The sequence below is a fragment of the Gymnoscopelus braueri genome (genome assembly GCF_963280865.1).
Source record: "Gymnoscopelus braueri genome assembly, chromosome: 9".
Lineage (NCBI taxonomy): Eukaryota > Metazoa > Chordata > Actinopteri > Myctophiformes > Myctophidae > Gymnoscopelus > Gymnoscopelus braueri.
The window spans coordinates 20,197,979-20,213,334 of record NC_137610.1 but is presented as its reverse complement, the minus strand read 5'-3'; the positions used below and the strand labels follow the sequence as shown (position 1 = coordinate 20,213,334).

Genomic DNA, 15,356 nt, shown 5'->3' with positions numbered 1-15,356 from the left:
GTGATGACTGATCTCTGCCGTTGTTGCCTCTCACCGTGCTGGCAGGCTGAGTCACACAGGAGTGGAGATGATACGACAGACTTTGATCTCTTCCACCTTGTCTCTCACCCCTTGCTTTGTTTCTCCCAGCGGACTAGTGCGTAATGTCACCCCCCCCCCCCCCTCCCACCCAGCTAGAGCAGGACGAAAATCCATGAAATGAGATGCCAAACATAACAAAATAAAAACGAACAAACAAAAAAAGGTTTAAAAAAAAAAGAAGGGGGGGAAAAAAGGCGAGAGAAGGAAAGATTTAAAAAAGAAAAAATGTGGAGAATATGAAAAAGCAGGGCAAGTCATTGGCCATAATGAATAGCATGCAACTCCAGTTCACTGCTGATGGGCGTATTAATCTTACTGCAGTAAAATCTGGTCAGGCATTCGCAGTGGGACATCACCAAGCGCGGCTTAGGGCCCAAATTACACCCTGGAGGGACTTTACCCTTTAGAAAGAGGATAGGAAAACGGCTCCCAAACAGCCGGGCAAATAGCACCTGTGTTACAAATAGACAGAGGGAACGTGGGGGAGGCGACTACGTAACCAGGTAGAAGGGAGTGGTGGGTCTTACCGATAGCACTGTAGTCTATCTGCTGGGCTGAGATGAGAGGAACTCTCAGAGATAATCATGCTAATACTGAGTTCCCTCATTACCTCTGAGGCTCTGAGCTGTGGGCTCAGGCCCAAGTCACACACAGATAGAGAAAAGAGAGAATGAGCGTGCAAGAGAGAGAGAGAGAGAGAGAGAGAGAGAGAGAGAGAGAGAGAGAGAGAGAGAGAGAGAGAGAGAGAGGGCAGAACATAACCCTGCAGCTCCCTAAGAGGGCTATTCCTGGACTTTGGGGAATAGAACCAGTATCTACATTATGAGGAAATGTCATTATACTGACTCATAGGGATGTAAAGACTTTCTACTCGGAAATTCAATGCATGTTTTACACTGGTATTATATGGTTTATAATGGCATCTGAACACACGTGGCTTTGATTTACAGTAATACATGTACATGTTTGATTGTACTGTATGTATTCTTAGTCAACCGCATGTTCTTCTCTCTCTATACAAACAGATGAAACTCGTGCTGCTGCAGAAGCTCTGCAATACGACTGACATAGTTTGGCACACGCCTCTCACTGCTTGAGCCTATTACACGATTCCTCACAGCGCAATGTCACTTCAATCATCGACATGATGCTGTTAGCGCTCCCACTATACGTACAGCTGGTCCCCAGAGATTGCTGTGTAATGCTGCAGAGATCAGCTTCAGATCTCAGATCTGAGATGTGACATTTTGCCCAAACCCTAATTGGCGACTTGCAAAAAAAAATTGAATGTTTTGATCACTTCCTCTGATTGTTGTCACTGCAGGACCACGGCAGGCATGAAAAAGGGCAAGGTTCACTGAACCTGAAGAGGTGTGGCATATACAGTATATGTGTGATTCTATCTGTTCAGTTTTCATTTGGATTTGCTGAAATGAAAAGTGCATAAGTAAATAGGTGAAACAAAGTAAGACAAATATCTAGTACGAACAATGTAATCACATCTTAATTCACTATTCTGCCGCTGATTAGATTGGCCCCTCAATCGTGGCTGATTTGAATAAAGAGATGATTTTATCTGTCAGATAACAGTACATCACTCATTATCACACTTCAGTTAATATCTGATGTCCCGTTCAAAGGCAGCGTGTCTCCCAAGGGACACAAAAGGGAATTATCCTATCCCGCATGATAACTCCAAGAGGAGAACTTTCTCAGCTTGGGGCGTGCATGAGCCTCGGCAAAGATTGCACGTTTAATAAAGTCACTTTCGTTCCCCCGATTCATGTCACTGTTTGGTGACGCTCACTGGGCCGGGGCGCCAAAGCTGATTGTCATTTGTCAATCTCCTCTGCACACAGACGCCCGTGGATCGCAGCGTGTCGGCAGGAGCTATTTGGAGAGCAGATCAAGGTTTGAGGTGATTGAGTGGGAGCGTGCTGGTCAGATCACAAACAGCCCCTGGCAGCACTAAAATAAGCCTGTCCTAAATCATGAACGTCACCCTAAAGAGAAGTAGAGCTCCCATAGAAGGGACAATATTGCCAAATTTGTAATCCGTACGGCGGTGTCTCTTGTGATTTTTCAGCTGACAAAGCGTCGCATCACATAGCTTGACAATCAGTTCTTGTAGGTAAGCGACACCGTCGTCAGATGGAATATTTAATTAACCACTTAAACCCCATGGTAGAGCGGAGTCCCTCAGGGCTCTATGCTAGTGTCTTTTCTGATTTTCTGTTATTGTGGGGAAAGCTTTCGTTGAAAATAGCCGATTTGCTATTTTGGTGTGTATTTTATAAAGTGGTTAAGCTTATCATGGCTCAAAGATGTCATTGTGTACGACAGATGTACTAAAAGTGTAAAAGTTGAACCTATAGGTGAAGGTCCTTGACTATTTTAAGTGAGAGTGTTGATTGTTGCTCTGATTGTTTTACCACATAAACCTATTGTCCCAATTAATTCTGGACCTGTCATAATGGGTGAACATTCGGTTGAAAATAGCACATTGAAAAGCTCACAACGTGTCGCAATGTGTGAGGTTTTGTGAGTTTGTAGATCAGCTATTTTCAGTGAAGAGATTTGGTGCAGAGGGGGGAAAATAGGAGTATACCCTATATACTAAGTACAGTATATAGGGTTTACTCACTGCATATATTTTCAAGCTCACAGCAAGTCACGCTTTCTCTGGGCTTTTTGGCTCTACCATGAAATAAAACGCAAATTCTCTTGGGTCCTCTTTACCTAAACTGTCAAGCAAACACATTCATCATGATCAAATGAGCAAAACAAATGTCTTGCTGCTCTAAAATACAATGGAAGTTTTCTCTAAAGGTTAAAACCTATTTTAAGAAGCAATAGGAACAATGCCTTTGAGCAATTTAACTTTTCCCACTCTGGGCCGACGTGGGTATGTTTGTACGCGTGACTGTGCGTATGTGGGCCTAGAATGAATGAGTGTGTGTGTGTGTGTGTGTGTGTGTGTGTGTGTGTGTGTGTGTGTGTGTGTGTGTGTGTGTGTGTGTGTGTGTGTGTGTGTGTGTGTGTGTGTGTGTGTGTGTGTGTAAAAGCATAGAGGAGAAAGAATGTAGTGAAGGGGATATAAAGGGAAAGATTATGTCAGGTGTGTGTGTGTGTGTGTGTGTGTGTGTGTGTGTGTGTGTGTGTGTGTGTGTGTGTGTGTGTGTGTGTGTGTGTGTGTGTGTGTGTGTGTGTGAGTGTGTGTGTGTGTGTGTGTGTGTGTGTGTGTGTGTGTGTGTGTGTGTGTGTGTGTGTGTGTGTGTGTGTGTGTGTGTGTGTGTGTGTGTGTGTGTGTGTGTGTGTGTGTGTGTGTGTGTGTGTGTTGGAATCCACTCCTATGCAAATAAACTACCTGGCATGAACCTGTCCAGTTAGCCAATTGGAGCAGGAGGACAAGGAAGTAATGTGGATAAAATACCCATTGTAGCGGGGCAGTACCTAGTGTGTCTGTGAGCTTACACCTGTTGACAATCTTTGGAGTTAAAAGAACACAGCTGGAGGCAGCGTGTGAACTCTGTTGCTCTGGTCCACGCTGCTTGGACTCCATCAGCCTCCGCCTGAAGTGAGAGTTAGCCTGCTGGACGTGACGGTCTTCAACCCATCAGGCCTGGTCAGACCCCCAATTCTACAGCACTGGTAAGGCACCCATGTTAGAAACAATGCTGTTAATATCCAGTAATGTTAATGACTGAATGCTATCAATCCACTGGCGTTCTCCTCATTGTGTTCTACATGCATTTGCTTCTGGAATTAATTTTTTATTTTTTTTTTCTCTCTCTGGCTAGCCTGGAAAACGTTATGCCTCTGGAATCTGATTAGGTTGCTTATGTCAACGGCAGATTACATAATTCATCATAATCATATCATTGCGTCAGGCTTAAATGAAGGGTTGCTTTCAAAGTCAGTCTAAACGCAAAGACAAAGAACAATGCCCTCTCCGATGTGTCATTCAGACTCAATGTAGGACGACTGACACTCGTGTGTCCTATGTTATTATAATTTAACTCCGAGAGAGTGCCTTCATTTTACTGTGCATGATGCATGGATAATGTCTACACCTCATCAGGAAGGCACTGGATTACATTACAGGTATATCTAACCAAACGAGGTGTGATGAATTTCTTACATTCACTTCCTTCATTTTCCTGGTACGTGAGCTGCCACTGGCTGATACGCTGGCTGCTTTGTTGACAGAATACGTACTTGACAGAGGTAGACAGCACTGAGGGCTAAACACAGAGCAGATGGCATTTAAGGAGACTTGGCAGCGGACGTGTCAGCTGTGGCGTTGATCTACCTTGGCGCCATTTCAAGTGCCACATACCTGCATAACTCCTGGGGAAATCTTTGTCAGGGATATTGACTTCTTGAGAAACTGATTTGTGAAAAATACTAAAGAAAACTTTCCGTTGGTGCGCATAACCTTTGGCACTGGCAAACCATGACATGCAAAATCATATAAACATGTGATTGGGTGCGTCTTATTGGTTTTCAGCCTTTTATAACCTACCATAAAGGTGTTTCACAGGCCTGGCACAGATCAATAGCCAAGTTGGAATATGGGTCATTGTGTGAATGTGTGTTTGGTAAACTGAAAGTGTAATCTACCACATTAACCATTGAGATTTATGATACTGACTGTGAGTAAGATACAGTACTTTGTCATACAATTCAATTTGACGCCACACAGTGTGACATATTGTGGGCTTGTAGGGCTATTTTTGCCATTTTGGGTTGAGGGGGGGCTGGGGGGGGTGAATTGTTTTATGATTTCCAAAACTTTCTGAAAATGTCTCCAAAATAGTTAGGGTTAGTTAAAGGGCCATGCTGTTAAAGTAGAAACATTTGCTTACCAAAGCTAGAGCCAGGTACGAGAGGCCAGCATTAAAACAAATAGTTTTTACCATGACACTATATTTCACATTTCTCAATTTTTAGTTCTCACTTCTTCTTCTTAGTCATTAAATCATTGAATCATTTGCAACAAGGGACTATTTTCAGCTATTAAAAAAGGCAGCTATATGCATGCTATGTTTTTCTTAATTAGGATAATTCACTCAAGCATGGGGCAGTGGTAGCCGTGTTTTAATTTAAAATGTGGAAATAAAATTAAATAAATGTGTCCATAATTTTTTAAGTAAGTAAGTACATTTTATTTATATAGCACTTTTCACAGAGATGGCTCACAAAGTGCTTCACATACATAGAGATTAAAAACAAAACAAGGTATTAAAATAGGTAGAACAGTAAAAAGCCTGTACAATAATCTCAAGTAGAACAGCAAATAATGATATAAACGTGGAAATAGAATCAAATAACATTTGCAAAAGCTTGTTCAAATAATAGCGTTTTAAGGTTGTTCTTAAAAATGTCAACAGAGGCTGCAGTTCTCAAGGCATGTGGAAGAGCATTCCAAAGCTTGGGAGCTACAGCCCGAAAGGCTCTGTCACCTTTTGTAATTAAATTTGTTTTGGGAACTATTAACAGACCCTGTTCAGCCGACCAAAGGGCCCTCCCTGGCACATAACGTGGGACCAGGTCGGTTAGGTATTTCGGGGCCTGACCATGCAAAGCTTTGTAGGTGAGCACCAGGACCTTGAAATGGACCCTAAAATGTAGAGGAAGCCAGTGTAAAGAGGCCAGGACTGGGGTGATGTGGCACCTTCTGCTGGACCTGGTCAACAGTCTGGCAGCAGCATTCTGAATTAGCAGGTGAAGAGTGAGTTGCAATAATCCAACCGTGAGGAGACAAATGCGTGGATAATCATCTCAAGTTCTGGGAGGGAGAAAATTGACCTGAGTTTTGCAATGTTCCTAAGAAGAGGTGGTATTTTCTGTTGTTGAGTTATGTCAGATACTGTCACTATCTTTTTCAAAGTAAGACTAAGGATAGAATTCTGTGGAACTGGTTTGCAACAAACCATGACATACTGTCCAGGTACTGTAGGTTACTATGTAGGTTACTGTACTTCGACGACCACATCAGGGGTCTTCAACATTTTTCAGGCCAAGGCCACCTTAGCTGAAAGAGAGACAAAGCAGGGACTCCCACTACATATACTGTATTGTACAAAATTGTGTTGCATACAGTATTTTTGGGGGATCAAACTTGATAAGAGGCTCAAAGCTAGCTCACCATATTTATCTGATTGTCTTTGAGTGTTGAGAGATTTGAGACTAGCTTGGAAGTATTTCACAGGTTGTTTCCTGTACGTATCAGTATCAGTGTTGTGTGAGTTAAATGATGTTTGCTTTAGCAAAAGGACATCTTTGGATTTGGACCTTTTTCATGATCTTCTTCAATGTGTACAGTATTTTCAAACTTTTTATTTATTTATTAATAAACTACTTTAAACTAAATTAAATTAAACGTTCCTATCACACAAAGATTTGGCCCTGTAGTAACTCTGAGGACCACTTAGGGGTCCAGGATTTTACAGTGCAGATTGGGGTCCAAGAGATAAGGTCTGTGGCCTAATGCATATCAAACTGGGGGTCCTTGAAGGTTGAGAATAAACTAGAAAAAGTGCTCCTCGGAGCACAGGTCTCTGCCAGGTCAGGAACGTTATTATGGCCTCCTGGTGGCGCTATAATAGGCCAATGTGAATAGGGTGCCATTTCTTCTAGGGCCTTTCACGGCAATCGGACACTGCATTCATGATTTGAGGCATTTTGTTCCAAAAATGTGTTTTGCTAAATTAGACCTGCTGGTGGGGCTATAACAAGCCAATGTGAAAAGGGTGGCATTTCTTCATCGGCCTAGTGGGAATGTGAGTGTGAAATTTCAGGGAAATCGCAAGCTGCGTTCATGATTTGAGGCATTTTGTTCAAAACGGACCAATCCTGCAAACTTTGGAAGCCAACCTTAGCCAATCAAGATGGAATATGGAACATCGGACAGATCCATGTTGATCACATGACTATAGAGATACTGTGTACCGATTTGCGTGATGTTTGGATAAAATCTGTAGCAGTAAAAAAAAAAAGGGTTTTGCACAAATCGGCCTCCTGGTGGCGCTATAACAGGCCCATGTAAAAAGATTGGGGCAGAGGTTCTGATTTGGCATCCAGGGAGTGTGTGTACAGAGTTTCGCAGCGACCGGGCCAGCGGTGCCGGAGATTAGCTGCTCACAGACAGATGGACACACGGACGGACACACGGACGGACGGACAGGGTGCAAAACAGACAATGACATAAAGCATACTACCTCAGCTGACCCTTAATAAACTGCTAGCATAGCAACTGGAATTATAATAAGCTTTATTTACATGGGATGCAAATATAGTTGTGGTGAAATAAATGGTCTGCATTTCTATAGCGCCTTTATACAAAATGCTCATTTATTCGTCACATTCACACAGACATGGCAGAGGAAACATGGCAAGGCACTAATCTGCTCATCGGGAGCAGTTAGAGGTTGTCTTGCCCAAGGACACTTTGACACAGAGCCAGGAGGAGCCAGGGATTCCCAGTCGGCCGCTCTATCTCCTGAGCCACTGCCACCCCTAACACCTTCATATTTACACACACAGTGCAGAAAATCCTTCAAGCAGAGCCACACAACCTCCTCTGGAAAAGCCCCTGATGAACCCTAGCAATCATACATCTTAGAGCTATTAACATCTTCCCAAAATAAATTAAACAAATTCACCTGGGGGTGCAAACCTGATCTCTTGTTACACGTCTCTCAATTGTGACTATGACCTTTTGAACTAGACCTTTTAACCACTTTCAACGTAGCATCCCTGTTTTGAGCACCATTATAGGCAATCATTACCAGCATCATTATAGGCTAAATTTGTTTAGCTATTTTTCGCCTATTTTCGTTTGGCAAAGTATAAAATATGTCTTAAGTGGTTATTGTTCTCTTTGGTGTAACCATCAATATTATGCTCAGGAAAATCTGCCCATCTATTCCCTATTTTGACCGTGACCTTGTGTGTGTGACCTTGACCTCTGACCTTTTCGAACTGTCTTCGGGACAGGCTACTGACAACTCCCACAAAACACCATAACTGTGATGTACGCCTGCGTACCACGTAACACAGAATACCTTTGTCTTATCACAGGTTTGATAGAACTAATGATTTATGATTGATGTACTGTACTGTAATTTTATACTTTTGGTAACATTATTTTATACAATTTTTTTTATTAATCTATCAAAGAAGTAGGATAATTTGGCTTGTGTTTTGTAAGTGAATCTTCACTCCATCTATGATATGAATTGGCTCATTGCCTCCATGTGTGTCTTCACAGCTCTGGGCCATGGTCGGTCCTAGTGTAGCAGCTGCAACATGAGCGTCACACCTACTATCACCCTCGACAGCCAGCTGTCCGCAACCTGGAGCCCCAACTCATACCCTGACGGTGAGCTGTGCAGTGGGTGGAAGACTGAGTGAAAGTTATTGGCATCAAAATATACGACCTGAGGCCGATTAAAAATGTTTTCTAAATCCTAACAGTTTTTTGAAAAAAATCTAGAAATTTTTATTTCAAGATTTTTCTAAAATAGCAGATCTACAAGCTCATAGCGCGGCACTCTTGTATATCTGCTATTTTTTAATAGCCTAAAGAAATCTAAAAGTGACACAGATGCGTTCCAGGTCTCAATGGGTTAAAGTACCAAAGTAAAAGTCTATTCTTATGCCAAAACATTCACTCACAAAAGCCAAAGTATAAAATAGGGCTTCATTGGTTAATGTACGTTTTGTGATAATAATAATCTAAATCTACATTGTAACTTTTAAATAATTGTAGGTAAAACATACAATATTGGACTGAGATAGTGGAGGGGAAGTATAAAGTATTGTCAAATACTTAATACTTCACTTTTACCTTACTTTCTCAAGTAAAGTAAAAGTAGGCTACCTCAAAGTTGTACAGTACTTGAGTAAATGTACTTAGTTACTTTCTACCAATGAGGACCTCTGACCCACACAACTGCCAGGAAGCGAGTCTTTCAAATGCATCATGATGATGTCATTTTTGGTCAACAGTTCTGCTTGCCTTATATTCTTAATATAAATCTTGTTATGCAGTACATTTCTCAGAATTGATTTATCCATGTGTAGCTCTAAGAGTGTAGTTAGATTCTCTCTGAATTAAATATCACTGATGATATTATTACTGTGTAGGTTAACCAATTGAACCCTAGTGTCCCTATTCTGGGCATGTGATAATAGGCATGCATTCGGCTAAAATAGACAAACATTTAGCAAATATGTCAGAATCTACAAGCTCACAGTGCATCACCACGTTGTGAGATTGTAGATCGGCTATTTTCAGCAAAGAGAACTGGTGTAGAGGGGAAAAAAGGATGCGGCCAAGGATAGACCGCTGGGGGGACCTCGTCAATGAAACATATAAGCAGGTTTTAAGTGGTTAAAAGACAAATTAAGTTCTGCTCAACAATTAACAACTTTATGTATTGCTCATCACACGGCTAAGAACCCAATGCAATGCTCACAAATATGAATGTAGCTACTGTTTTCTCATTGCAAGCATATACATTTTCCACAATTCATTCTACAGATGAATACAATGCAAACACAGGTGAATACATTTGATATCTGACATCTGACTCTGTCTCTCTCTGCAGTTTCCCTGGTAGTGCCCGGGTACCCAAGTCGCCTGTGGGCCCACGACTCTCAGCCTCAGTACTGGAGCAAGTACCAGGTCTGGGAGTGGCTACAGCAGATCATGGACATGCATCAGATTGACGCCTCCACGGTTCCCTTTCAGAACTTCGATATAGATGGCCGCCAACTCTGCGCCATGAGCTACCAGGACTTTGTCCGCGCTGCCGGCAGTGTGGGACCCATCCTCTTCCACAGCCTCGCAGAGCTCAAGTGGAGCGGTGGGTTTGAATATAAACTAGAGGGCTGTGTGTGATTCAGTCAGGCGATAGAAAAATGTCCTTGAACAAGACTATTGGAGTGGTCTTCAGTGCTTGGAATAATAGGGGAGAGAGGGAGGGAGGGGGGCTTACAAAGCCAGCGGGGTGATGGATTCACGAGTTGTTCTCGCTTGGAGACACTGAAGAATTCAACCAAGCATTTCTGGAAACTGAGAATGGGCTCCGGCCTCTATACGGACGGGGTTTCGGTGAAGGAGCCGGGGGATTTGAAGCAACTCGAGTTCTTCCTCTTTAGGGAGAGAGGGCTAAACATGCCAACTATCTTTTCATTAGCATTAACAGAGGGACTGTTATGAAATGAGGCAACGGCTGCATCTGGTGCATCTCATTTGCATCCGGAATTATAGTTTGAGGCAGTTATCGTAACACTAAACAGGAACAGCCAGTTTATCCACCGAAGGACAGAGAAGCAAGTGTGGGGCAGCCCCGAATTTGAAACCAAACTATGGCACAATGCTCCAGTTGTGATTGTTGTTATAATCCTACACTTTAACAAGTGCGAGTTAGTGGTGAAACACCATCTTAATGCAGGGGTCTGGTGTGTTTTTCAGTCCAAGCAGTGAGAGAGAGATGAAGCAGGGACTACATATTATATAAAATTGTGTTGCTGATTAAACTTTTTCATGGATTTCACAGATAGCTTCATAGACTTGTTTGACAGCACTATCAATGTGTAGCGTTATGTTGGATTCATGTTAATGTGTATTTTCAGACAGTTAACCACTTAAACTCCTACACCAAACCTCTTTGCCGAAAATAGCCGATCTACAAGCTCACAACGCCTCGCAGTGCGAGAGGTTGTGAGCTTGTAGATCGGCTATTTTCGGTTAATGTTCCCCTCAGAATAGGGATGCTAGGGTTCAAGTGGTTAATGTACAAAAATAAGTTCCTATCTCACACAAAGTTTTGGTGGCCCCCCTGTAGTAACTCTGAGGACCCCCACCGGGTCCCGGGCCCCCTGTTGAAGACGTGTGTCTTAATGTATTTGTCATACATTGCTGTAACCTCTTTCTCCCTCTCATCTCACACAGGACAGTACCATGTGGAGATAGGACAACTGGAAATCAAACCAACAGAATGTAAGCTTGAAATGTATTGTACAGTATGTGACAGAATGATCATGCAGATGCTGTTGACAGTGATAAACATGTGTATTTAAAGGGTTCAATTTGGGGGAGGGGGGTCCTTGCCTCTGCTTTTGATATCGTATGTAGGGCTTGGTTATGGTTCTGTTTTATTTTATTTCAACAAGTAGAACGCTGTTTGTTCAAATAAATGCAACAGATCATAAAAAAAAGGTTGTGGTTTCTGACCTGGTACCAGTACCCAATTTCTACACGCTCCAAATCCAGGTGTTTGGGTTCACACGATCTCATTGGCTAACACCAAACTAATGCTAAATTTAAGTCTGTTCTGCTCTGCTGTGGCTGTTGTGCAATGCCTTGTGGGTATGATACTGCCGGTTCATGAGCCACCTACAAAGTCATACAGTATTATTACTCTGAAAAGTTATAAAGCCTCCCAAGAAATATTATACATCATTTACATTTGTATCTGCATTTATTTTATTACAGTAGATTTCTCTTGCCCATTTCCGGATGCCAGCTATCCACCTGGAGGTAAGTACAGCAGATTTTGGCATTTGGCCTCGGTATTATTTTTCAGATTTAAGTGGAACATCTAACAGAGAGGTAAAATATTGACTTCTATTTTTTCCCCCCTGAATTTAGAAATCTATGATCCCTCGTTTCAACCCCTCGCACCTGTTGCCTCTCCCACCCCATCTAGCCCCGGTAAGGGATACACGATATAGCCTACATAAAGAACAACTATTCTAACTCAAAAGGTGATAAATTCACAGTGCTCCTCTGGGAAGAGAGGACCGATGGGAGATGAAACAGGAGTGCTAAGCAAACTGTGGCCTATTGCCAGCCTAGTGTCTGTAAATAGACTAGTACATCTGTAATAGACTAAGTAATCACAATGGGAGTGTGCTGGTTGTTCATTGTAACTTGTGTAACTTTAAACAGTGCTACGGCGCTGGAAAACAAGTAAAACAATTGAAAGACCCAGATCAGATGAAAGGCTCGACATAAATACATTTGCTTTGTGTTTGTCTATTCTCAGACATAAAACGATCTTACAGTCGCCCACATCAGGTCAAAAAGCATAGTAAGTACTGTACCAATCAACAAACCTTCTGAGATACGTGTGTGTGAAGGTCACAGCGATTCAAACTTAACGCTGTCTTCACATCTCCCCACAGATCCAAGGGGGACACATTTGTGGGAGTTCATCAGGGACATTCTGCTGAACCCAGAGCGTAACCCGGGACTTATAAAGTGGGAGGACCGAGCGGAGGGTGTTTTCCGCTTCCTGAAGTCAGAGGCTGTGGCACAGCTGTGGGGCAAGAAGAAGAACAACAGCAGCATGACTTATGAGAAACTAAGTCGAGCAATGAGGTAGAGACACATAGGAGCACATAGGAGCACATATAGGAGCAAGTCCTGAGTGATGATAATTTTACTCTTAAAGTGAAAAAACTAAATGGACGCTTATGGGTCCATTCTTGCGCTTTCAGTATAGTTGTATAACTTGTAAGAAGCACTCAAAACACTTCAGAAAGAACCGGAAAGGTAAAAAAGGAAAAAGAAGAAAAGCAGAAAAAGCAAATAAATAAATAAAGAGCTCATACATGAGTTAATGGACTGGGCATGGCCCAGTCCATTACCCAGGGCATCACCGTGTAATGCACTTCCTTTGCAAGTAGCTGTCACAAACAAGACTTGTGCGTAAAACAGAATGCAATGGAATTTTTTTTAACATTGTAGAGTTTACAGTAGGGTGTACCTGTTTTAAAACCAGATTTAAAACAATGGTCAACTCCAACAACAACAGCGACAATGACATGTAGATGTTATTCTTACCTCTGAACGTGAACTGAGAGACTGTTTTTCTAAAAAGAACAACTCGTTCTCACTACTATAAACCAGTGAACCAGTAGTGACTTCATACGTGTCCATGTCCATTGACAATGAGCAACAGTCACACAAAATGTTCTCACATAATATTGCGGGTTTTGCGCCCAAATGAACCGAAATAACCTTCCTCACAGAAACCCATCCTTGATGCTGTCACAGGCACTGACTGCCTTTACCTCCAAATGAGATAATCTAATGAACATTATTTCACTGCACCACAAAGAATAGATGAACCAGAAAATGCGCTGGAAAGTTATGTCACTAATATGCCCACAGCTCTGATGTTCCCTTCACTGCAGTGCATTTCAGGACTTTATTTCTTGTTGGGGCCCTTTTTGTCACCACAATTTGGCTCTCTTGTTCAGAACATTTAGGATTTGGGTTCAAAGTCAAAACAAAAATCATATTAGATATTTTGATTTGATGAGAAACTAACTGAAAACAGTGTGATTTCAGTAAACTACTGTAATTTCAAAAGTAGTAACTGCAATAAAAAAAATCAAATTATGTGGAAACTGAGATCCATATGAGTCAGCATGGCTCCATTGTGGATCTCGAACATCATGTGACCCGTCTGTGATGTCAGTCATCTGTGACAGATCTATGACGTATGACTCCAAATTTGTCCAAGGTTACAGCCCGATCAGAGCCCCTTTGTGTTCCATTATAAAATATATTTTTAAAAGTATGTGAAAGAAATTTGTGAAAGCACTTCCGTGGCCTTCTGGCAGCGTGCAGAAGAGATTTGGTGCTGATTGGTCCAGCGGTTTGCGAACTTAACACAAGGACACACAGAGACAGAATTCCAGACAGACAGACAGAGCCTCTTGTAGATGGCGAGATTCCCGTAGAGCCACGCTAACACAGTTGGTTAGTTGATAGAAGATGAGGATTGTATAAATGTAACCAAATGGAGAATTTGTATACTCTCTGTTAAATGAACACCCAGGACTTTACTGTGCTTGCTTACAGTATAGAATCAGTGTATGTGTCTTATGTTACAGATATTACTACAAAAGGGAGATCCTAGAGCGAGTGGATGGACGCAGACTGGTTTACAAGTTTGGAAGGAATGCAAGAGGATGGAGAGAGTCCGAGAAGTGAAACAAGATCATATTAAATTAATTTATATTTTCTTCAATTTTGTATGTAAATGTGATATTTTAGTTTGACTAAAATATCACTTACTTTTGACTTTTAACTTAATTTTTTGTAAGTGCTGAGACGTTTACATATTGAAATTTGTACTGTATTTTTGTCTCATTGAAGTTTGCTATTCACACACACACACACACACACACACACACACACACACACACACACACACACACACACACACACACACACACACACACACACACACACACACACACACACACAGGTGATCTAAATTGTCAAAAGACTATCAAATGGTCTGAGACATTGGTTATGACTGTTGCTTCACAAAAGAAAATGTGTTTGCATGTTCTCCCTGTGTTTGTGTAAGTTTCCTGAGGGTTTTCCGACTTCCTCCCACACTAAGAGACATGCATGTATATACTCCTGTACTGCCAGTTCCCATGAGCAAGGTACTGGCATTAAACCTGGAGTTGGTCGCCAGGCGTTGCACTGTGGCTGCTCACTGCACCTAAGTAGGATGGGTCAAATGTAGAGGACAAATTTCCTCAAGTGGAAAATAAAGTGTATAACATAACACAACATAACATAACTTGTATACAGTGTCTGATTTGGATGTGAGCGGAGTTACCATTGTGTTAAAAGGCATCTTTGGTATTTATACTGTGAAGCAGGATTGTTGTCAACAACAAATTGGAATGCCACTGACATGACACTGTAAAACTGCAGAGGAATGCAAGTAGCAATTAATGTGCCAAAAATAATTACGTTGTGGTTTTTGTTATTATTATTATTATTATTACTTTTGTATTTCATCCCTTGGATTCACCAGTTGACTGTACTAAGCAGTGACATGTGTTTATATGTGACTTTAATGAATAAAGGTTTCCATTACTTTTGACGTAATGAAAGTTGTGCCTCTGTATTCTTTGTGTGCTGTGTGGGTGATATTGTGTCCAGTCGACAACCGTTTACCCTTTAAATTCAATACATCATTGCCATGGTACAAGACAACTTTGCTCTTTGAAATAATTGAGCCAAGTAATCAAGGCGGGCCTGTGGGCAGAAATGTTCAGATTTTTAACTCAATCTGATCAATATCCATTTGCAAGCAGAGCTTTGGAGCCACGCACTTTTAGTGAAGAGTTTGTTGAATTGGACTTACAGCTCACATGCAGTTGTACTTTCATTGCAGCTATTGCAAGCTTTTTTGAGATGCTATTGGTTTGGAGATAGGGCTTGT

The 15,356-nt window shown here is 41.8% G+C and overlaps 1 protein-coding gene across 1 annotated transcript; it reads left to right on the top strand.

Moving 5' to 3' along the window:
• The first annotated feature begins 3,510 nt into the window (after nucleotides 1-3,510).
• Nucleotides 3,511-15,014, top strand: ehf (ets homologous factor). The gene is made up of 9 exons (XM_080438643.1): nucleotides 3,511-3,732; nucleotides 8,357-8,467; nucleotides 9,699-9,956; nucleotides 11,048-11,095; nucleotides 11,591-11,635; nucleotides 11,747-11,809; nucleotides 12,144-12,188; nucleotides 12,283-12,478; nucleotides 14,002-15,014. The coding sequence occupies exons 2-9, from the start codon at nucleotides 8,395-8,397 to the stop codon at nucleotides 14,099-14,101; spliced, it is 828 nt and encodes a 275-aa protein (XP_080294769.1). The 5' UTR covers nucleotides 3,511-3,732; nucleotides 8,357-8,394; the 3' UTR covers nucleotides 14,102-15,014.
• The last annotated feature ends 342 nt before the right edge of the window (nucleotides 15,015-15,356 follow it).